This window comes from Trichechus manatus, unplaced genomic scaffold, assembly GCF_000243295.1.
Source record: "Trichechus manatus latirostris isolate Lorelei unplaced genomic scaffold, TriManLat1.0 scaffold00085, whole genome shotgun sequence".
In the NCBI taxonomy this organism is placed as follows: domain Eukaryota; kingdom Metazoa; phylum Chordata; class Mammalia; order Sirenia; family Trichechidae; genus Trichechus; species Trichechus manatus.
Window position 1 is genome coordinate 9,310,782 of NW_004444021.1, and position 23,265 is coordinate 9,334,046.

Genomic DNA, 23,265 nt, shown 5'->3' on the forward strand with positions numbered 1-23,265 from the left:
GGTGCAAAGAGATTATGATTTTAAAAGTGTAGTGACTTTAATGTTCTATTCTGGATATCCACTCTATCTCCCATGTTTAAATATTCTTAGAGTCATTTGCAGATTTCTCTGACAAGTTTAGAGTCTCAATGGATATTCTCAAGAAATCCCTATATGTGTACTCATGGTTGATGCTCTAGATGTATTTAATCTAAGCACCTGTGACTTTTTCATCCACTGAGGCAGGGAGAATGGCCCCATGGCACTAAATACAAGCAAAGCATCATTTGTTTTTAAATATCTAATTTGGAGAGAAACTTTGAGGCCAAGTAGCAGTTTGTATCATGCAATTAAGAAACATTATACCCACCTACCCACTATAAAACTGTGATACAAAACATAGGAGAGTAGTTATTTGACCCTTATGTCCATTCTATGCCTTTTCCCCCCTTCCTAAACTTTTGTGCATAGATTGACAGCCGTGATGCCTGAGATGTTCCAGTTATCCATAGTCATTAGCATGCAGTAAATCCTGACCTAAAGGAGTATTTCCATCCTTTCACTAAGAGCATCAACAGCTAGGTGTTGGGTAACCGGGAGCCCTGAAGGAACTGATTGGCAGACTAACTGGTCTCTGCATTGAGACACTCTATCTCTAGACAACAAGTAGCATCCTCCTCTGGAGTCTCCCAGCTAGAATGATCCCAGGTCACAGGCGGCCTGTGCTTATCACACAGTGCAGCATAGCGAGTGCTTTCAATTTGCTGTAGTTCCTGTATTTTTAAAGGAACTCAGTGCTTCAAGGAACGACCTGTCCTTAGAACTGTTCCTTTAAAAAATGTTGATTAATAAAGCAAACGTAGGGTTGAAATGCTAAAATATTTTTCAGTTTGAAATTGGTGCTTTATTAAGTACACTACAGTTTCTTTTTTTTAAAATTTTCTCTTTAAAAAAAAAGTGTTTAAAATTGTATTTGCACATATGGTTACCTCAGCATAGAATTTCTGAACATAAGATTTGAAGGAGTTGCTTAAAAGATAAAATTAGATATTCTGTGCACTTCCAGAGAGGGACTGTTTATGTTTGAACTCCGTAACAGGCATACATTTCTCATTCTTTTCTGTTGATTCCCTTGTAGACTTGCATAATTTAATCATATCCATTGTCCCAGATCTCTTGTGGCGACTTTACCTTTTACCTTTTTAAAATTTCTTTACTTTTACCTTTTGGCCAGAGGGAATATGATATTTCTGTTCACTTCTTCCAGTGTTTCAAAATCAAGTTCATTCATTTCACCCATTCTTCATTTCCTATTGTCATATAGTTGTTTTAACTTTATATGTTTACTGTTTTAAATATTTCCTTGTGTTATTCCACATGATAATAAATTCTTACCTAAAGAAAAGAGTATTTTATTTTACTGAATTTTACATAAACTTAAAGGGAAGGTATTGGGAAGATACTGGGTAGCTTTCAGAGTATATGGGAAGGGGAGAGAATCAGGCTTGGAACTGACAGAAGTAAAGGGAGGCAAAACAGCTGCAGCCATAGTCTGATTAGGACACCTCACATAGGCAGCATATTTTAAATATCACCTCACCATTTGTAAGTTGGCATGAATTTTCCATGAAAGGCTCGGACTCCCATTTACAGCATAATGTCAACTTTTATACTTTTTTTTTTTTCTTCCTCTACCCGTATGCTTTCCTCTAAAATTGCCACTCAAATACTTTTTAATGCATGTAGTCAAGATGAATTTCTCATTCTCACTCTACAGATAAGAGGCATACATTTCTATGGGATAGGGCTTAATTTGAGGCTCAAAGTTTTATTTTTCCCTGAGACATTTTCTGAATGGGTAAGAGTACTCTGATTTGGGGTGCAGCAAGTTTCCTCCTGGTCTGGAGAGCTAAGGACTTCCATAAACAGTGTCGTCTGTTTTTTGCATTGTGAGGTGCCCAGCCCATTCTTGCGCCCTGTATGTGAGGACGAAGAAACAGGAAGACTTGGGAGGTGGTGGGGCATTTAGTCCTGGCATAGGGGCAGAATGGAGATCCACAGGAAGAGCCCAGAAGCCAGATAAGCAGGGAGAGCACAAGATGGCCACTGGGGATGCAATGGGGGGAGGAGCTGGGTGCCTAAGATTGGTGTGCTTTGCAGTCTCACCTAGCGTTAGCTCTTTACAAATACCTCATGGTCCAGTCCATGGCAGGGCTGGTCGCACCTGTGGTGTGTCCCTGTTGCATTGTTCCAAGAACCTGTATCACACTGGGAGGTGCTTCAAGGCTGGCAGGCTTTGGGTCAAGGGCTTCATCATTTCGTCTTCCTAGGTACCCTTGAAGTCAAAATAAAAACTAAGGCAAAATTGTGCATGCTCATGTGCACGCACACATGCATGTATTTTTTTTTAAAAAAAGGCATATGAGACTAAGCAATCTTTTAAAGATATTGCACATACAAAGTTTTCAAAGAATTTATGAAAAGAATATTTTCCTCTTATGTGAAAAATATGTATATTATCTACATTTACTTTAGGCCTTCGTTTCTTTATTGTATAAGATTTCAGACTGTGGATGAGTGTTTTCAGGGTTAAGCTCTACAATAATAATGCAAATAGCCCCAAATCTTTAAATACAGCCTTGCTAAGTTATAGCAGATAATACAGAAAGTGTTGATATGAATTAATACATTTATTCAGTAATAGTGCAAGAGTTTATGCTAAATTATACATGTGTATCACTGCCTGATTAAGAAACCCCACTTTTCCTTTTAAATCCAGCACAAAATCAAACTGTGATTCTACAGCCAGTTTTTTTATGGGTAAGAATGACCAATTCCTTTGTTTCGTATGGAAAAAATTTTTTTCACACTAACTACAAAAGTGCTTAACAAAAAACATTTATTCACAGTGACTAAGCATATATACATATATATGTTTTAACTTGCTGGAAGAGACATTCCCCTCAAAACTAGCATCCCAAAAAGGTGTTCTACCTGAACATTACAGTTTGTCAGTCAGTGTGTGTGTGTGCTAGTGCTCTTCCACGTGTCATCTTCGAGGGGTGATGTCCTAGCTACAGAGAATGGAAGCCACCCCTTCGGGAAGTGTTAATAGCAGCATGGTTTCACTTCTGGAAGCCAGGTAATCACATGTATATACTTAAGATTCACATCATGTTAACATTCTCTCTGCTACTCTGCTCTTCAGGTTCTTACTGTTTAAAAAATTACCTGGTTCTGGCAAACACCAACTGCTTTCGTGAGCAAGCGTGAATTGTTTTATGGATGTTCCAGTTATATAATTGTTCTTACATTGTAGGTAAACCATCTTTTTTTTTAAAGGTCACTTTAAACTGAGGTTCAAATTTCTGGCACAATTTTATTAGTATTCACTTCTGAAGCTAGTAAGATACCATGGTTTTCTATGTTACTCTCATTGTGACATCAATAAAGTGACTTTCAATAAAAGATTTACATTATTTTGATGCACGAGTCTGACCTTGTTTTGTTTTGTTTTCCAGCCACTGTTTCTCTTTCAGACACTTTGTGGAGGACCTCTTAGAGGTTTATTTCTTCCTTTTCCATTCCACACTGCCCCAGAAGAGACCATCCGCGTATGAGAAATACAAGTCTTCTAGTAAGCTGGGTGTATTCAATTTGTTGGGCAGTTTCCTCAGCTGGGTGGCAGATCCCTTCTCTATTTTCCACCTGCCTTTCCTCATATTTAATATATACTTATTTAATATGCTCCCTTGTGCTGGACTCCAAATCATTGGGTCTTTGATGGGTTCAGTTTATGTTAATGAGCTCACTGCCTAAAACACTGTTCAACCCTGGCGTTTTCATCTTCTTGCAGTCACCATTTTACCTGCCAGTCATAACCCTGGTATTTGCAGTTTCCTTGCCTTCAACTCACAGTCTGCACAGGAAAAAAAGTAGTTGTAAGTAGTGAAGGTACTGTTTAAATGTGAGGAAAACAGAAGAATGTCACTGGCTACGGGTTTGTACATTTAATATGAGATTTAAAAATATGGTGATTGTATATACCTACATTTCTTGTATTTCTGTTTACATATTAGGCAGTAAGATGAACACTGAAACAGTAACAAACACAGTTAAGCAAAAGCAGAGTCTAGCTCAAAGACAGCAGAAGTTTAGATGTTTTCGCTCCCACGCCATCTCATGGACTGGTGGTACCACTTGGAACATCATGCTGGAGACTAAACTCCACTTGGCTCAATAGGAGTGAGAGCTGTGATTGATTAAATAGGACAGCCATGGTAAAAATCTACTCCAACTGCCTCCAGGAAACACCAGGTCTCCTGCATCTGCATTCTTAAGGAAGTTCCTGAACTGTTACAGTTTATAAATCAAGAATCTTCTGAAGCACACAACTGAAGTGCACATCTCCAAAATAAAGTTAAATCCTGAGTTGGGGCAACTAGAGGAAACAAATTAATTCTCCAAGTAACTGAAGTATTCCACTAGATGAACTGAAGCATCCAGCTAGATACTTTAAGAAAAAAAATAAACCAAGAAATGGTTTTAACAAAGTAGGTGAGGCTTTGCTGGAATTGTACAATGAATGAAACACAGAACCCAACATAAAATAGAAATAAGGCAACATGAGATACACTTGTAATGAAGACTTTGGCTGTAATTAAAGAAAGGGGATGGATACGTCAGATTTGTCAAGGGGAAGGAAACTGTCTAACTACAGGGACATCCTGAAGACTAGGCTCCTTGCTTTCAGAAAGAAACGGTTAAAGTGGAGGAGACTTGCTGTGATATATCAACAATTAAAGCTGAATTAATTGCATGTTTCAAGAGACAGGTTTTATAGTACCTTGTATTCAGAACCACAGTTAATGCAACACACTGGGAATTACTAAAGCAGGATGGTTCAAACATGACCCATAACCATGAGTCAATAAGGGCCTTCTTCCTTAAGAATCACCCTATATTTATACTCAGCCAGGAAAGTACCATGTCCTTGAACTATGATTTCCTCAGAGAAAGTGAGTTTGAACCAAACACGAGGTTTTAGGATGCTGAAGGTGAGCCTCCTTCAGCCCTTTTTTGGATAGCTCTGGCTTAAGGAAGGCCTTTTGGCCTTGCAGACAATACATTTGGAATGAAACTTAAACTCACCACATAATATATAGCAGGCTGGCTCACATTCTGATATGTAGCTGTGGCACAACTGCTTGACATATATTCGATTATAAGTTAGGGTTGAATAAATATTTATTGAATGAATATATACATTTTGGCAATATTTGAAAGTATAATTATATTAGTGAAATGAGGCTAAAGATACTTCAAACCAAACCTGTTGCCATTGAGTCAATTCTGACATGTGGCAACCTTAGAAAATATTTTATTTTTGCTGGTTAATGATGAATCAATCATTTATTTGATCGATAACCTTCATACTGTACCCTAAAATAAGACAGATACTCTGTGGGCAAGCAGACAACTGACTAATTTCATTTTTATCTGTTAAGCTTTCTTGGAAAAGAAAGCAAACCAAACCAGTTCTAAATTTAAGAAATAGAGACACTGTTGGAGCTCATTATGCCAACACAATTTTAATATTCACAACCTCCTCGTGAGGTATTATCCCCTTTTCACAGACGAGGAAACTGAGGCTCTGAGATTACCTAAAATGGGCAAGACCACATATTAAATGGGAGGCACAACCTGGATTAGAATCCAGATCTTACTTCAAATCCCATGGTTTTAAAAAAAAAAAAATATTTCTTCCATTATAAAAGTCACACCTGCTTATTTGGGAAATTTTGGAAAAGTAGTAGGAAGGAAGAAAAGAATTCATGATCCTGACTCCCAGTGGTAGCCACATCAAAATTTTGGTACACTATTTCCAGTCCTTTTGCAGTATCTATTTTTTAACGTAAGTGTGAGCAAATGGCATAAACAAAATGGATGTATTAATATTTTAAAAATTAACATCTGATTTTAGAAGGAAATACACATTATAGAGAACTTGCAAAATACTGAAATGTATAAAGGAAATTAAAGTCACCTAGAATTCATTAGCCAAAAATAATCATAATTAATATTTTCACATATTCTCTTAGTCTTTTTCTATCAATTTTTTTCCCACATAGGTAAGTTCATACTGTACAGAGATTTTTAAGTATATTTAACAAAGGTCTACATGGAAGATGACAAAGGGACTTGGTGACAGTATTTACCACTCAAATTGTTCAACAAGCTTTAAAGAGGCAGAAAATAATAACTCAAGTTCCCTGTCTATTTATATAGCTGTCAAAGTATCTGTGAGCCTTAAAACTTGTACTAAGTTTTCACTAAAGTCAACACACATATGGATGTTCTTTTTATATCCAAGGGAGTCTGAATCATGCGCATAGGAATACTCCATACATTAAAACTTTAAATACCATGTAAAAGCCCCTCTGGAAGAAGACAACAGCTGTCGTCTGAGTAAAGTTTTTAGTATCTCACAGTGAAAAATATATAATGTGCCTTAATCATTTGCATACGTAAATTTGCATAAAAGTGGGTTAGCAAGAAAATAAGGCATGATTGACAATGGCTTGTGGAAGTGCTAAATGCTGTAATAGTCCAGATCATATATTATTAAAATTCCAAAGAATTTATTATCAAAGCTAAACACAAAACTTCAGCTGTACATAAAGTAATAAACCTTTACAACAAGCTGTTAAGGGTAAGTGGTGATGGAAGTTTACACACATTACTGAAGGCAGAGTAGGAGCAAAGGAGGAATGTTGGTTACGTTCATACAGCTTCCTCTTGATTTAAACACTCATGACACACTGAATGAACTGAAAGAGAGAAAAGTCAGTGCTGTATTACAGACCTCGTAACACTTAATACACACTGTCCTATTTTTAGGCAGTTTGCATCTTGGTTTTCTAATTTGAATTGTGAATTAAAAAATTTCTAAAATAAAAGTAAGTGATTGATGCAAAGGTTTTTTGTGAAGCAAGCAGCCTAATATAAAAAATAGAGCTCTCATACCTAAGTTTCTTATAGGAAGCCAATCTCATTCCATAGGATAAAGAATTATTTAAATTCCAAATAATATCTGAGACTCCAGAAATGGTCGTGGTCAAAGGCAGTAACCCAAGAATACAAATAACAGTTGAGTTTACACTGTTATAGCACATAGGGACCTCCAAACTGCACAGTACTCCCCCACTACTCTAAAGGAATGCCTTTCAACAGTTTATTCCCTTAAAATCTGCTTTATTAGAATAAATCCTAGCATGCAAGTATATGTTAGACAAGCAGAACATTTGACCCTTCCCTGTAGTTTAGAAACCCAAATTTAGAGGCTCCAGTATTTGCTGTGAAATGTTTGCTTCACAACTAAACACACAGCAATAGACTCTGCTAGGTTCCCAACACCAGCGAGGCACTGTGCTTTACCCACGTTACCACTAATTCCTGTGGCACTCCCACAAGACCAAGCTGAATATCCCTACCTTCAAGTAAAGGAAACTAGGATCTGGGATTTAGAAATCTATTAAGTGGCCCTTCTGAGGCCAAAGCTTTCCACTGTACACACAGCCTCCGGATCTTTGGAAGCAGTGAGAGACTGTCAACTGAGACGTTAATGTAGATTAAAAGGAACACATCTTCTAGCAGAAGGAATATACTTATTTACACACACATATGGGGCCTTTTTAAAGTATACTCCTAACTGCGGCAGCTGTTAAGCCAAGAATATGTGCATCTTTGTACTTTGCAATGAAGAAACATTTTAGAATAGTCAGTAATCACAGTGATTTCAGGTCTAAAAGTGATTTTTTTCTCTTTTAAATGAATGACTATGCAAAAAACTGAGGAAAAACCTAAACATCTCCCTTAGTTATGTACATCCAACTAATGCATCAAAGATGGCACTTGGTTATGTCTACCCTATTCTACCTCCTTTAGACTGGCTGTTCAGTAAATGACTTGTTTTACATTGAGACTTAAGCTTGAGCCTTATGTCCTCAATGAAGAATATAGGTGTGCAAAGTAGAGCTTTGAGCTGTTAAAGCAACTTCTCAATAACTGAGATGATTTGTATAGAGAAGGCAAAAGCAGACAGTAAATGTGCATGATGTTTCTCAAGGACATTTCTAATTTAAACCCCACAACAGCTCAGTGAGGAAGGCATTATTACTACAACTTCTTTACGCAAACAGGCTCAGAGAAATGATGGAACATGCCGAAGTCGTCCAGCTAATAAGTGGTATAAGCTGGACCTTGAACACAGGTAGTTTTAAGGCAATGGCAGCTAGACAGTGGTCTAACTATGGACAAGCCTAATAATAAATAAAATTTATTAATTTGATTTTCTCCTCCAAGAAATTTCTCAATTTTAGAGTATTTCAGTTTTGGAAAGAATAAAAATTACGTAAACAAAAACTTTAAAACTGTAACTAAAATTACTTATTCTACTGTTATTAGTTGCCACTGAGTCGATTCCAACTCATGGTGACCTCATGCATTACAGAGTGGAACTCTTCCATAGGGTTGTTTTGGCTATAATCTTAACAAGATCGCCAGGCCTTTTCTTCCGTGGTACTGCTGGGTGGGTTCAAACTACCAACCTTTAGATTAGTAGTCAAGCACAAACTGTTTGTGCCACCTAGGGACTTTCCAAAATTACTAATGAGTTTTAAATTTTGGTCAGCAACTCACTCTGACTTTGATTTAATCATTCATTGCTCTGATGTCTTTAAAATGTCCTTAACGGCTAACTTCAAAAGGCACACTATTCAAAGCACATCTTATCCACCTGCTTAGCCCTTAATTCACTGAGACTTACATCATCATATGGGAAGTTCACAACACCTTGCTGACCAGTATCACGTCTTCGAAAGCTGTCTGTAAAGCAACACAGTAAAAACTCATAGTTTACCTCTTTTCTAAAATCACAATAGTTAATTATTTTGGCATTGGATTCAAACTGAAATAACACTTAAATTGTACAACCAGACTATCTCAACAAAAGACCAAAGCAAAGATGCCAACTATATGAATATGAACAGGTTTAATATGTAACAACTTCTACAATATGCAGAAGTTTGCCAATTTTTTTTTTTCAATATGGAGATGGAAGGAATAAAAGCTGTGTGACTTCTGAGGTGATTGTCTAATTGTGATAAAGGCAGAATTTCAAACTTCTTAATAACAGCAATATTATTTAGGTAGGAAATGGATCTGATCTAGCAGGTGATCAAATATCCCAACCATCTGAGCTCTGCCCAATAAAAAAAGAACTACTTCAATAAAAAGTTTGCCCTCAAGTGTTAGGATGTAAAGAATCACAAAACCAGATACTAAAAGGAATAAAAAACTAAAGACAGCAATGAACAAGAAAAAATATACATTAGAAAAAGAACAGAGGGAATAGTTAAGTAGAGATGATTGAAGTAGCCTCATTTCAGGTATAACTGAACCACGTGACCACCATTTTTAAATTACTTTCCAGTAGGAGGAATTAGGGAAGAGAGCTAAAACTGGTTATTTCACTCTTCTGAAATATTTTACATTCTAGGGAGAAATCACAGAATATTGCTCATAATCTAATCAAAAATATACAAATTAGCTTGTTATGTTCTGGAACATTTTGGTAAAATTTTGCTAAGACCATTATAACGGCAAATTACTTATTATTCTAAAAAATTTCTGAAAAAACAAAACTATTCTGTTTGATATGCTTGATGTTGTTGCATGCTGTGAGTCAATTCTGACTCAGAGTGACCCTATATAACAGCGTAGAACTGCCCCCTAGGGCTTCCTAGGCTGTAATCTCTATAGGAGCAGATCACTAGGTCTTTTCTTCCGTGGAGCCACTGAGTTCAGAGTGCTGCTCTTCTGGTTAGCAGCTGAGCACTTAACCATTATGCCACCAGGGCTCCTTTGGATATGCTTGACAGAAATGTTAAAAATTCACTGATGTTAGGGGAAAAAAAAATACAAGGGCGAAAATAAAAGTTCAGAAGCACTGAGAAACGAGATGTCATAAAAATGACATCTTGGCCCATGGCAGTGACATGACCTCATAGAACACACCTGTGAGAGCCCTCAGTTTGACGCAGCAGGCAATGTAGTCATCAAACGTGATCTTTCCATTGGTGCTGTACCTCTTTGCAATTGAATTCACAGCCTGAGGACTCAACCTAAATCCTGAAAGGGAGAAAAATCATCCAGTAAAAAAGTTAAAAGGATTATGAAGGAGACCATTGAAAAAATAACCAAACACAATTTTTAAGACAGAGAACTCATTTTAATTATGAATGCACACAATTTCTAAGACGTACAGAAAAACAAACCCAATAGAGAAACTGCCTTCAAGTAACATTTATCTTTAGAAACAAAAAAACTTCTACCAGTTAACTGACAATTTGGAGTTAGTGATACCCACCCATAGTTGTCAGGGCCTTCTGTAATTCTTGAGGATCCACTGTTCCACTTCTATCACTGTCAAAACTGATGAAGTGTTGTCTCCAGCCATTCAGCACAGACCAGAGTTCTTTAAATTCATTGAAACCCATTGTGCCAGACATGTCTCTCTGAACCGTAATCAAGGATCAAAGCATCTTTATTTTGCAACACTTCATCAAAGATCAAGGATAAGGGGGATTTAATATTCTTTCTGCTAAAAAAAATGGAAAAATTAATTTTTTCTTTTCTTGGTATAATAAAAAGACAACAGCCTATGGAGAAAAGGCTCTGAGCACCTATTTCCACTGTGGGAAGAGTATAATCTATGTGATGTGATTACAAGGAAATAACATCTTCATCATAAGCTCCATGTAAAATGTAGCCTTGTTACTGGAACTGGGCCTCCCTTTCTGGGTGCCTGAGGTTCTGCTGTCCACCATTCTGTCCTAAGGTGCTCTTTGGCCCCACCACTCTCTTGTTAAGCTCTCCCATACCCAAGAATTTCCCTTTTGGAAAATGAGGTAGGACGGAAGGCACTGCAGCGTCAGCACTAGTTAACCTCTCCTCAAATGTGCTACAGAGCTAAACTGAGTCTAACAACTGTGATGTGAAAAATTCCATCACTTGAAGGTCAGGTGTGACTCATGCAGAATGCTTAATATTAAACGAAAGAAAAAAAGCTTCCCTACTTGTTTCTATACTTGCTCTACTTCAATGCTTCCTTAAATTCTTGAATGACTAATACTCTATTTACTAAGCTTCCTTCCTTTGTTCACATCAAATTACATCTTAAAAGCTAATTATTTCAGAAAGCTCTCTAGTGGTCATTGGTCATTTCTGTTCACTGGGTATTAATTTTGAAATGAATTCCTTTAGGAAGGAAATCTTTTTGTCAGAAAAAAGTACTTCAGGCAACAGTAAAGGATACATCCAGCATTGAAACCATAAGCCGACAAGTTTCCAGGTTAAAAGCTGTTAAAGCAAAAAAAAATATAATCATATTAATTTCAAAAATTCACATTATACTGGATCCATTCAAATTAATTAAGAATGTTATTATTTACATACTTTATATACTACTCAATTTATGTGGAAACCAAATTATATGGAGCTTCAAAGCAGATTTTTTTCCATATAGAACCCAAATTTCATTATAGCAATTTTAATAGAAAGCTCTTTAAAGAGCATTGCATACTACTATTAATATTTTTAGGTGTGATTAGTGTGTTGAAGTTGGGGGGAAAATGTATTTTTATCTTTTAGAAAGATATATACTGAAGTATTTGCAGATGAAATAAGATATCTTGGATTTGCTTCAAAATAAACAAGGACAGGGTTAGAGATAAAACAAGATTGGCAACACATGATAACTGCTGAAGCTGAGTGATGGGTATGCGGGAGTTCACTTATAACATTACGTCAACTCTTGGATATGTTTAAAATGTTCTATATTTTTTTAAGTATCACACACTATCTTGCCTTTAACAGTGTAATATAATTGATTCAATTCACCATAATGTTTCATATCCACCACACAGGGAGGGAAATTGCTTTGTTCCTGCTCATAGCTGACTATAAATAGTTGGCTTTGCTAGTTCTGTGTGTTATCATTTGTTTTCCTGTTTTTTCTCTTTAATGGGAGGCACTGAGTGATGACCTTCTACCTCAAACAATCTATAACTTCTTACTTCTCATATATAATAAGCATATATGTGAAACCAGATAAGTATATTTGTTAGAATTCTTTGTTAAATAAGAGCTCTCAAGGAACAATTCAGGGATGGCCATTGTTCAGAAGCATGTTTACTTACAGCTTAAATGTGTTTGGAGGGCACTTCCCTTAGGCAATAAAACTAGACTATATATACCCATTGCTTAATTGCCTACTGGTAATCTACCTAAGCATCAGGAAATTAAAAATAAAGAACCCTACCCATCTTACATGTTAAAGGAAATCAATGACGTTGAGGAGATATTGTGTAGGTATAAAGAAACTGTAAGGGTAGAGGGCAGAAGTGAAAGGGTCACATGGACAAAGCTAATATAAATTCTGCAACTTTGTTAAGAAGCTCATAGAACTAACATTTTTAATAGCTCCTTCTAGCTTCATTTTTCTCCCCTCTAACCAAAGTGAATTTAAAACCCAACTGAGCTAAGTGAAACTCACTGAGCTTACTCTTACTACTGTGAGGTCTCTAAACAGCACAACTATAGGTTTTTCATGTTTAACAAATTCCTGTGTTACTGGATATAAAAGTCTAGGGACTATTTCTGTCTTGGTCCTTCAATCTCCAAATGATCTGCAGATATAATTCTCTGAGGTGGGAAGAGGCAGCAACACTTTTCTACCCTTCTGGGAAAGAGTTGCTCCATTTTTCACTCTGACCTTTTAAGTTGTGTGGAGGTACGATGTTCCTCTAGTCTAGACCAGTGGTTCTCAACGCTGGGTGCACAGCAGAATCTTCTGGGAGCTTTTAAAGATTCTAACACCCAACTGCATCTCAGAACAATTAAATCAGAATCTCTGGGCATCAATTTTTAAAGCTTCTCAGATGATTCCGATGTGCAGCCACGGTTGAGACCCTCTTCCACTAGGAGTGTCATTCCAGGATCAGTAGCATCAGTATCACTTGGAGCCCGTTAGAAAGGCAGAATCTCAGGCCTCACTCTACACCAACAAAATCAGAATCCTCGTTTTAACACGATCCACAGGTGAAATCTGTTCACATTAAAGCGGCACTTCTCAATGTGTGTAGTCCTTGGGCCAGGAGCACCAGCATCACCTGGAAACTTGTTAGAGATGCAGATTCTCAGGTCCCACCACAGGCCTCCTGACTCAGAAACTCTAAAGCTGGGTTCAGCAATCTGGTGTTAGCAAGCCCTCCAGGTGCTGCTGATGCTGATAAAGTTTAAGAACCACTGATAAAGACTACAGGACCTGACAACCACAGGTTCAAGGGGACAGTGCCAGTTATGTTGGGCTTAGATCAAGGTTTCTGAGAGGCCATGAAGCAGACAGCTTCCCTGTTTCCCATTTTATGAATGGCACCAGTTACCCAAGCCAGAAACCTCCACCTCCCCCAATATTCAATCAGTTTCTAAATAACTTAGGATCCATCCATGTCCAGTTTCACTGTCATTTCCCTGGTTCAGTTAGCATTTCTCCCACTTGTATGGCTCCAAAGGCACCCTGACCGTATTTGTGACTCCAGTTTTACCAAGCCACACCTATGCCCCCACCTATAGCTGGGGTGGTATGGGTTTCTCCTATTGAAAATCAAGTAAAGGCTTTTTATTGCTCTCAGGATAAAGTCCAAACACCTTATTAGGGCATATAAGGTCACAGTTATTTCTCCAGTCATTTGTCTCTCACTCTTCCTTCAACCCCCCTATACTATCTTCACGGTGAATTTCTCTCAGTTCTTGCCTGAACTGTGTTCTCTTATCTCAGTGCCTTTTGTATGTGCAGTTCTATCTGTGTGGTACACAGCTCCCTCATTCCACTCACTTCTTGGTCTGCCTCACTTTTGCTCAACGTTCACCTCTTGTCAGTTTAGATATCAATTCTGCAAGGAAATCTTTCCTGAACCCTGCCTAGGTTATACCCACCTCCTGTGTGATACCACAGCGTCTATGCTTCACACATTCTGGCACTTTTCACAATGTCCCATCGGCACTGTTTTGGTTGCACACTCTAGCACCGAGCACATGGTAGGTGCTCATTAAATGTGTGCTGGCTGGATAAATGAGTGAACGGATGAGACTGAATTCTTATCTCTGCGCAAGAAGCTATATACCTCCTCTCAAACAGTCTAAGGAAGAATGTGTTTTTAAAATAAAAACTTCTGATTTTTACAAATACTGAAAAGAATTGTATGAACTTAAGTCAAAATACTGTTATGGGGAGAACCAACCAAACACCAGTTGCCGACAAGTCAATTCTGATGTGTGGTAGTCCCATGTGTTTTAGAGTAGAACTACGCTCCAAAAGGTTGTCAATGGCTGTGATCTTTCAGAAGTAGACCACCAAGTCTTTCTTCTGAGGCTTCTCTGGGTGGATTCGAACTGCCAACCTTTCAGTTAACAGCCTAATGCTTAGTCATTTGCATCACCTGGGGACTCCTAATAAGTGTTTCTGTTGTCTGCCGTTGAGTTGATTCTGACTCACTACAACCCTATTTGACAGAGTGGATTTACCCCATAGGGTTTCCTAGGCTGTAATCTTTATGGGAGCAGATCACCAGGTTTTTTCTCTAGCAGAGTGGCTGGTAGGTTTGAACTGCCAACTTTTCATTAGCAGCTGAGCTCTTAACCACCACACTAGCAGGGCCTTTTCTAATAAGGGTAGAGGACTATAATTTTCCATTTTAGGAATTTTTTCCATATTCATTCACTCAACAAATACCTGTTAAGTACTTACTATGGGCAGGCTTAGGATACTAGGAACTTTGGAGATACAAATGCAAACTCAGTCCCTGCCCTGGCTGACAGCCTAAAGAGAACAGAAGTCATGTACACATGCAACTCTAATCAAGGTAGAGAGACATAAGTCATAATGGAGGCACCAAAAAGGCACCATAAAGTACTGAGGCAAGGCTCCTTCCTAGTAAAGAGAATCAGGGAAGACTTCAAAGCAGAGGTAGCATTTAAGCCAAGCCGAAGATGACAGGAGAGCTGTAGACATGTGGTGACAGCCAAGTAGAGGTAGGGACCAGCATAAGCAAAGAAAGAAGCAGGAAAGGCCAGGGCAGGCAAAGGGTATGCAACAGCTCATCTGACTTGCAAAGAGCATAAAAGGAAGTGGGAGGAAATACGGTTAGATGAGCTAGATCACAGCACACCTTGAATTCCTACTACATTGTTTAGACTTTCTATGGTGGGCACCGAGGAGACACTGAAGATATTTTCAGGAGAGTGACAGGTCAGAGCTGTGTGTTAAGAACAACAGAAGCCTGGTCATCTTTTGTGAGAAGGATTTGAAGGGGACAGAGTGAGACCTGCAGTGAACAAATGGAAACTTCACTAGATGGTTCAAATGACCTAGAACACTCAGGTCTAGTTTGGGTGAGGAAAATCTTTGCTCAATTTTGTTGACTGTATTTTTTTAAATCCATAAATAGCTTTTATTAATGTTAATTCTATTTTAAATAACTCCAAATTTCAAATGTTATTTTAAATAATTTTACCTTTACTTTCATTCTCCTTTCCCCTGTTCACTATACTAGATTGCCTTAGAACTATACACTGTAATGGACCTAGCAGAAAAGCCCTACCTCCAGTTTTCTCTCTCAACCTTACCACAGAGAAACAACTAAATTGAGGGAAATAAGAGACGTTGAATTACTATCTTATAGACTAGAACACCTTCCTTCACCAACCTTATCTTAAACTGGTTAAGAAGAGGCCCCTAGATACTGCGGCGGAGTACTAAACCCCTCCCTTTCCCCCACACACACTTGGATTTGTGTCTTTAGGTTTTAGAAGCTGGGCTTAAAAGACCAACGGCTATATAATTTTTGTACTGCAAAACCAACTGTGGTACCCTGAAAGCAGGATATGGTTCATTACAGCCTCTACTGTATTAGAAAAAATAATTCAGGACTACACGACAGTAAGCAAATCAATACAATCACATGGTCCTGATGACTGAGGACATGTCTTACATATTACCTACCAATTCACTAAAAGAGGCTTTCTTAAATGAAACTTTTAAAAGGACTGCTCTCCAGGGATATACAACCCACTTTGTTAGTCAGATTTTAAAACCTGCCACACCTCTTACTACTGAGTAAATCTGTGTTGTGATACTTCTGTAAACCCTGCTATTAGAACTTCTTTGTTCATAAGCCCAACTGTTCCAGGTTTAACAATTTACAATTTCAATGTGTCGCCTACAAAAGTAAGAAATCTCTAATTTAGAAAGTGCTTCTTTTGTTTAGGACCATATGCAAAAGGTTCCTCTTTTGTAATAATTCCCCCAACAAGGGAGTATTAATAGGCTAGTGAAGCCACCTAACAAAAAGGGTGAAAAAAGAGAAACACAAAGAATTCAAGAAGAGAGTCAGCTGGTAAACACCTTATAAAACGGTCAAAAAATGCTCCAGTATGTCCTAAAGTGTGGATTCTAGCTTGAGCATTTTAATTCACAGCTTTGCATGAAACTGGGGTTCAATATGATGTTCTGTCTCAATTAACAATTGGCAAAGAAGTTGGCAGGTAACACAGCTGAGCTAAGACACTGTTCTTTCCTGGAAATTTGTCATGGTCAAGATCTGAAGAGAAAACATGAGGTGTGTGTCTGGGATGATGACTGAGAAGGCCCCAGTCAGGATGCAGTGCTGTGGCAGTATTTCCCAATCTGCAGCCATGGCAGGAAGGCGGTGTAAGGCTGCACTACAGGGCAGAGTCAATAGGTGGGAAACAGAGGAGGAGAAGGAGGTGAATTAGTGTAAAGAATTCAGAAATTAGGAAGGGTACTTCCTACTTCAGAGCCCTGGTGGCACAGTGGTTAAGAGCTCGGCTGCTAACCAAAAGGTCAGCAGTTTGAATCCACCAGCTGCTCCATGGAAACCCTATGGGGCAATCTTCTCTGTCCTAATGGTCACTATGAGTTGGAATCGACCCAATGACAAGGAGTTTGGTTTTGGGTTTTGACTTCCTACTTAACGCATTCTCTAAAGAGGAAAGACCTGGGGGATGTTATGCAAGCACTCATCTTGCAGTACCTGCCTGGAGCTCAAGAAGACCACAAGAACCAGCCACTGAGGACCAGGACTGCGGACAGGCCACTCAAAGCCCTGAGTGCCACCAGGATTCGGGCAGAGCAAGCTCTTGGCAAACAGTGAGCAATAAATGTTAGTTCCTGTTATTAATGACACCTGACCTGGCAGATTTCATTTTAGCACCTTAACTTGTCCTCTGTGAAGAGGCCATATAAACTGTCTCACCGCTTCGAACAGTTCCAGACACATGGAGCCCAAATCCAAGAAATCCATTAAACTGGTGGGTAGAGTGGGATGATAATTTATTAAGAATTGTTTTCAAATTGATATTGTGAAATAATAAACCTAATTTAGCTTTTGAAATTCTAAACTTTGCTGGATCATAAAAGCTTTGTTTTCTTGCTGGCAATAATCACAGCTAAACTATGAAATACCAGAGTACTTTTAGAGAAATTCTGTGACTGTTAACTTACGTTTGTATCCTCCAGCGATGCCTGACTGTGTCAGACATCTCTGCAACTCATCAGCATCTATTTGCCCATCCTTTTGGGGGGAGAAAAAATAGGAAGAGGAATCACAATAGTGATTTGTACTTACTGATTCTTTGATTGCCTTCAGTATTCAATGCAACAATAATACCAAAGAAATGAGTATCATCACTCATAATGAGATTTTTTAAGGAATGTCTTTCAAAAGTGGGCATTCTTTCCTCACTCTGCTTCCAAAAATAATTTAATGATGAAAGGCAGTTATCAAATTATTAAGCCCTCTTCCACAAATGGATAATTTGGGACATAATATAGTTCCCAATCCCTAAGTAAAGCAGGTATTCAATTTCAGGCTATACTGTAAATAATTACAAAACAAAAACTGACCAAGTCTGAATGTTGTTTACTTCTGTACGTCAGTATTACAAATACCTTTTCAACATTTCCCTAACCAAATTCTTGAATTAGATTTGGCAATAGTTTCAAGCAAAGGTTCTTCTTCTAATTTAAAAAAAAAGAAGAAAAAAACTGAGGTGAATTCAAAGTTTCTTCCATTGATACATGGTATTTTTTAATGTATGAATAAAACTGGTTTCTGTCTTGGCAACTATTCATCTTTCAGTCTGAGCTGGGAAACTGCCAAAGCTAATAAGCATTTTAAATTAAAATTTTCATTAAGTGCTTAAAAATCTTATTCCAGTCTTTCTAGTAAAGGTTTTTTGTGTGTGTGTTTGTTTTGTCTTTTGAGGGGTAGACAACTGACATCAGTAAATAAGAAGCTTAGTTCACATGGATAGAGGATGCCTTGGTCACCTTTTCTTGTGATTTGGGGAATGGTTTTTTCACACCAACCCAATTATATCTGGAAGGTACAGGTTCCCAATGCCCACTCACTGGCTGAACTAGATATATGCCATTTTTTAGGGATTTCAAAATAAAACACCTAAATCCTCAAGTGCATGGGTATTATAAGTCATAAGTGCAGGAGTAGGATCAATAATTTGAAAGACAATGGATATGCTGAATATAGGCCAGGGCTGCTGAAAGCTAAGCAGGTAGGGTCACTTACAAGCTGCAGGCATTGGCAATCTAAGAATGCTAGGCTTGAGGTTGCTGTGTCTTGTGGTTTCAAAGATACAGATCATTAACCGATAAAGCAGATACTTAAGGAGAAGCTCTTCAATTTTCCATTCAATTTCTCAAACTGTGTTTCTTAGGGTGCTATTTTAAAAGGTGGTCTTAGGTTTTTATCCCATAATAGTCTGTGGCACATTCACATTAAGATCTTATTTCTAGCTTTTGATCATAACAAAACTAAGCTGGATTTACAAGGACAAACATCCTAATGTCTGAGTTATATACACAGTGACCTCATGAGCTAGAGACAGTATCCTCTCTCAAGGTAAGCCAGCATGTGTTGATTCTTTTGTCATGCAACTCAGAAGGTACAGAAGTGAAAGATCTTGGGGAGCTGACCCTAATTCTCTCTATAGGTTAACAGGCCACAACGCCAAACAAGGACATAGAAGAGCTGATCTAGCAAAAGCATCTGCATCAAAAAGAAACTAAACTGTTCACAAGATTAACTTCCTGATAGTAGGAAAGAGTAGTAAATTTCTTATTTAGAAGCTGGTGGGTTTTTACCTATTTCCTAACAGAGGAATTGATTAACAATCAAATTCAACCCAAAGAAAGTATCCATCAGAATCTCGCTACATAATTACTAACATATTTCTTTAAGGTGTACAAACAGGAGTTTATGTTCACCAGATCTTGAATTTCTTCTCTTGCAACCACCCTGCACCTTGAAAATTATTATTAAAAACTTCTACCCTGCAGATACTCACAGTATATTTATAATCCCCTATATAAACTGACCCTCATTCAATCACGAGTATAGTTTGGAACTGAACCAACATAAATAGGATGCCACATTTTGTTTTGAATATTCCGAAGTGAATTTTCTTTCTGTAAACTTTCTTCTTTCTCTCTTTTGCAAAAGCAAAGGGATTCGTTTCCAAAAGTAAATTCATTTTTCTGCACCACTATAACAAAAGGGAATACAAATGTAGAATCTGATTGTTTAATATTAGAGGGAAGAGCTAACCTGTCCAGCTACAGCAGCAAAGTAACTGTACAGCGGATCCTGAGTTTGTCCGGGAAACGCAGGCCCTCCGGGAGCCCCTCCATACTGTGAAACAGAAAACAATTTAGGTATCATACTGCTGAATCGTTGTATTCATTCATCACTGAGTGCCTTTGTGCAAACCCAGGCAACTGCGCACTCTTCACATCGTTACCTCCCCCCCTCCCCCGGACCGAACACATTCTAACTGCAATTACCCTACCCCTTTCTTTCATTTCACCCCCATTATAACTTAAAAACCAACAACTTGAACCAAAATAAGTTGTCATGAAAGTGACATCTGCGTAAGTGGAGCAACTTTAAAAACCCCTTAACCTGCAGGTTACTGAGATGAATACAACCCAGGCAAGCAACTCAAGGGCAGGGCTCGGAATTATTTTTTATATATTTGTACAGCACTTTAAAAAGGTTCTAAGAACCATTTAAGGCTGGAGTTGGTAAAATACTGTGACAGACGTAGCCTAGTGAGGGAGGAGTAAGATGCCTCGGCTGGGCTGTTTCCAGGCAGCATCCTGACACTCTCTTGGAAACAGCTCCCACGACCTCTCGCATCCCAGACGCCGGGCGAGGCGGCCTTCTACCGGAGGACTTTCTCCCACTTTTTTTTTTCTTCTCACTTTCGTTTAAAGGGAAGTGGCTCTTTGGACCATTCTAGGTTAAAATGGCTGTTGTTTTCAGGGAAAACACAGCAGGAGGGGGGAGGAAACCAACACCCAATTTGCAGTTTCACGCCGCATAGTCGGAGAGCCACACAGTGAATTTCCTGGGTCTCAATCCACCCGCGCCCTCATCCCACTGAGCCACTTGGGAGGAGGAGAACCGAGGGAATCCGAGAGAGACAGAGAGAGAGAAACGAAAAACGCGACCCGCAAGGGCCTGGGGCGAGGGAGCAGCCGGGAGCCAGCGGCGCCGGGGGAGCGGCCCAGCAGCAACTTTGCGCCGGCCGCGGGGTCGCCAAGTGTGGCCTCTCGGCACCGCGTAGCCCAGGGATCACGCCCGGGCAGCGAGCCTGCGCGGGCAGCACTTACCCCGCCTGGGTAGAAGCCGCCGCCGGCGCCAGGGTGCCCTGGGTAGGCCATGGTGCCGACTGCGCCACCGCCGCGCCCAGCACCCAGCCTGCTCGGCCGCCCGCCCAGCGCGTGGGTCCGCCCCCGGGCGCGTCACGTGTCCTGCGGGGGACGCGCGTTTGCAGCCGCATCCGCTCCGGTTAGGTTGGGGCTCCTGTTGCTTGCCCACTTGCCTGTCTGTGTGGGGTTTTGTACCAAGATCTACATAAACGGAGGTCCGGTGGTGACCAGCGATCTGTGATGCTATTCCCAACAGGTACCTTCCTCCCTTTGAAACTAATGTGGCGTTGCAACACCAGTACAGTACCCAAACCCATAAACCCATTGCCCTCTCCAACTCACAGCCACCCTGTAGGACCGAAAACACTGCCCCATAGGGTTTCCAAGGCTGGAAATCTTTATGGAGGCTGACAGCCACATCTTTCTCCCACGGAGCAGGCTGGTGGGTTCAAACCGCCAACTTTTCTGTTAGCCGAGCGCCTTAACCACTGCACCACCAGGGCTCCTTCAATATAGTACAGTGCCACAGAATTTTTTTTTTTCCTCTTTCCTATTTTGCTATTCTCTGTCACGTTTTTTATTTTAAACAACTTTATTGGACGGTGCCGCCAGCTCTAAGCAGAGTGCTGTATTGCGAGAGAGGTATGAATTGCGTTAGGGCAACTCTTAGACACATGTCCGTGAAGATCAAAATATGAAAGTGCCCTTGGAAAACAGGGATAAACTTCAGGAACTGTGTGCAAGGGGCGTTAGGCTTGTGGTTGCACACATCACTGACAAACAACGGTGTGTTTCGTTGCCAGGAGACATTGTCATCCCTTGTTAACCTGGGCGCTGCTCAGATATGGCCTAGGAGGGACAGAATTTATTTTACTGGGCAGGACAACCTAGTCCAGATCGTTCTTACGGAAAGAAATTGTTTGAATTATGTGGATTACTCAGACAAAACAAACCCTTTCCCCCAAAATTACTCAACAGCTTCCTGTACAAGAAAAATTTAGAGCAAAGCAAAAGCGTGCTGGAAAATATTCAGGAAGGTGAAAGATCCGATACTTCACCTGGTTTATTTAGAGAATGGTTTTCTTCATGCATTTTTTTTCCCACTCAGTTAATGGTTTGAAGCAATTCAGACATGAGATTTTGTTTGGTTTTGCTTTATGTAACTTAAATCACACAGAAAACTACTTGCTTTCCCTTGACTGTTAAGGACTAGTCATGTTTTTCAGAACGTTTATGTCTTAAGGAAGGCATTAATGAACAAGATTTACCGTAGTTACTGTGGAGGTTGAACAGAAAGTTTGAAGGAGTCATTCAACATTTAGGTCTGCAAGAGCATAGGTGGCGCAAACAGTTTGTACTCAACTGCTAACCTAAAAGTTAAAACCCACCCAGTGGCACCACGGAAGAATGGCCTGGTGATCTTTCATAAAGATTACAGCAAAGAAACCCTGTGCTATGGAGCAGTTCTGCTCTGCAAAACATGGGATCACCATGAGTGGGAATCAAAGGCAATGGCTGGAGAACCTGCTGAGGGTGACCCTGGGCTTACTGAAGGTGCTAAACATGGTTCCTCCACTCTGAGCTTCTGAGTGAAAATTCTCACTAGGGTTGTTGCCTCTTACGAGTAACTTCCCTTTGTTCATTCGCAGGTTGTCTTTTTAGATACTCAGACTCCAAAAATGAAGGTCCTGACTCTTGAGAAAAATTCTAATTGCCCTCAGGAAGTAAATAATATGTTACCTGTTTTGTGTTTGATTCAGGAAGTAGATTATTGTTTTTAAACACTGTAGCAGTTGTCAAGGTGGATTAGTCATTTTATGAGTCCCTTCACCTCTTTGTTGAAGCCTGTTTCTTCAGAAAGGTAACTAATTACAAGGAATAGATGGTGAAGGCTGAATCCTATTACTCAAGTATTACGTAGTCAAAGTTGAGTGTAAACTCTTTCAAGACCCGCGTTTGAAAGAAGTATGTAGTATATAAAATATTTATAAGTGATGCAGAATTAGTTTTGTGAATAAATGACCGTTAAATTTTACTAAACTCATTTAACTTGTCTTTAGGCATCTTGCTACTTAAAGAAGGAATTTTAATTGAGTGCTGCAAATGAAATTCTTAAAATTATTGCTAGCAAATTGCTAACAACACAAATGCCGGTGATATACTATGTTTGGAACAAATAAGTAACTCCTTTCTTTTATATCCTTATTCTGCAAGAATTACCTAGAAATGCGTTGGTAGGCTGCTACTGCTCCAATTTACAAAAAACAGAAAAAAAGTTACCGGACCCTGTTCTAAGAACTTTACATATTTGCCTAATCCTCATGGAACACCATGAGATAGGTGCTGTTATACACATTACACATATGAGGAAACAGGAGCTGAAGGAAGTTGCCCAGTTGTGCTATGCCGCCAAG

The 23,265-nt window shown here is 39.2% G+C and overlaps 1 protein-coding gene across 5 annotated transcripts; it reads right to left on the reverse strand.

Moving 5' to 3' along the window:
• Positions 1 to 83: 83 nt before the first annotated feature.
• Positions 84 to 20,910, reverse strand: SRI (sorcin). Of its 5 annotated transcripts, none has more exons than XM_004381501.3 (9): positions 20,813 to 20,910; positions 19,746 to 19,829; positions 17,624 to 17,693; positions 11,357 to 11,400; positions 10,409 to 10,556; positions 10,057 to 10,170; positions 8,807 to 8,865; positions 2,204 to 6,809; positions 84 to 1,374 (listed from the first exon to the last, which is right to left on the reverse strand). In XM_004381501.3, the coding sequence occupies exons 1-8, from the start codon at positions 20,861 to 20,863 to the stop codon at positions 6,783 to 6,785; spliced, it is 597 nt and encodes a 198-aa protein (XP_004381558.1). In that variant the 5' UTR covers positions 20,864 to 20,910; the 3' UTR covers positions 84 to 1,374; positions 2,204 to 6,782. The 5 variants fall into 5 exon arrangements, with proteins under 5 accessions (XP_004381558.1, XP_023591847.1, XP_023591845.1 ...); XM_023736079.1 differs by having other exon boundaries at positions 84 to 1,289; positions 2,170 to 6,809; XM_023736077.1 differs by having other exon boundaries at positions 2,170 to 6,809.
• Between the last annotated feature and the right edge of the window lie 2,355 nt (positions 20,911 to 23,265).

Bases quoted from the DNA above. Each gene is read 5' to 3' on its own strand.
- SRI (XM_023736076.1), bottom strand. From the start codon at position 20,863: ATGGCCTACCCAGGGCACCCTGGCGCCGGCGGCGGCTTCTACCCAGGC. The intron at 10,171-10,408 runs GTGGGTATCACT...TCTCCCTTTCAG, and splicing joins GAAGGCCCTGACAACTATGG to GATTTAGGTTGAGTCCTCAG. The intron at 8,866-10,056 runs GTGTGTTCTATG...GTTGCTTTACAG, and splicing joins CAAACTGAGGGCTCTCACAG to ACAGCTTTCGAAGACGTGAT.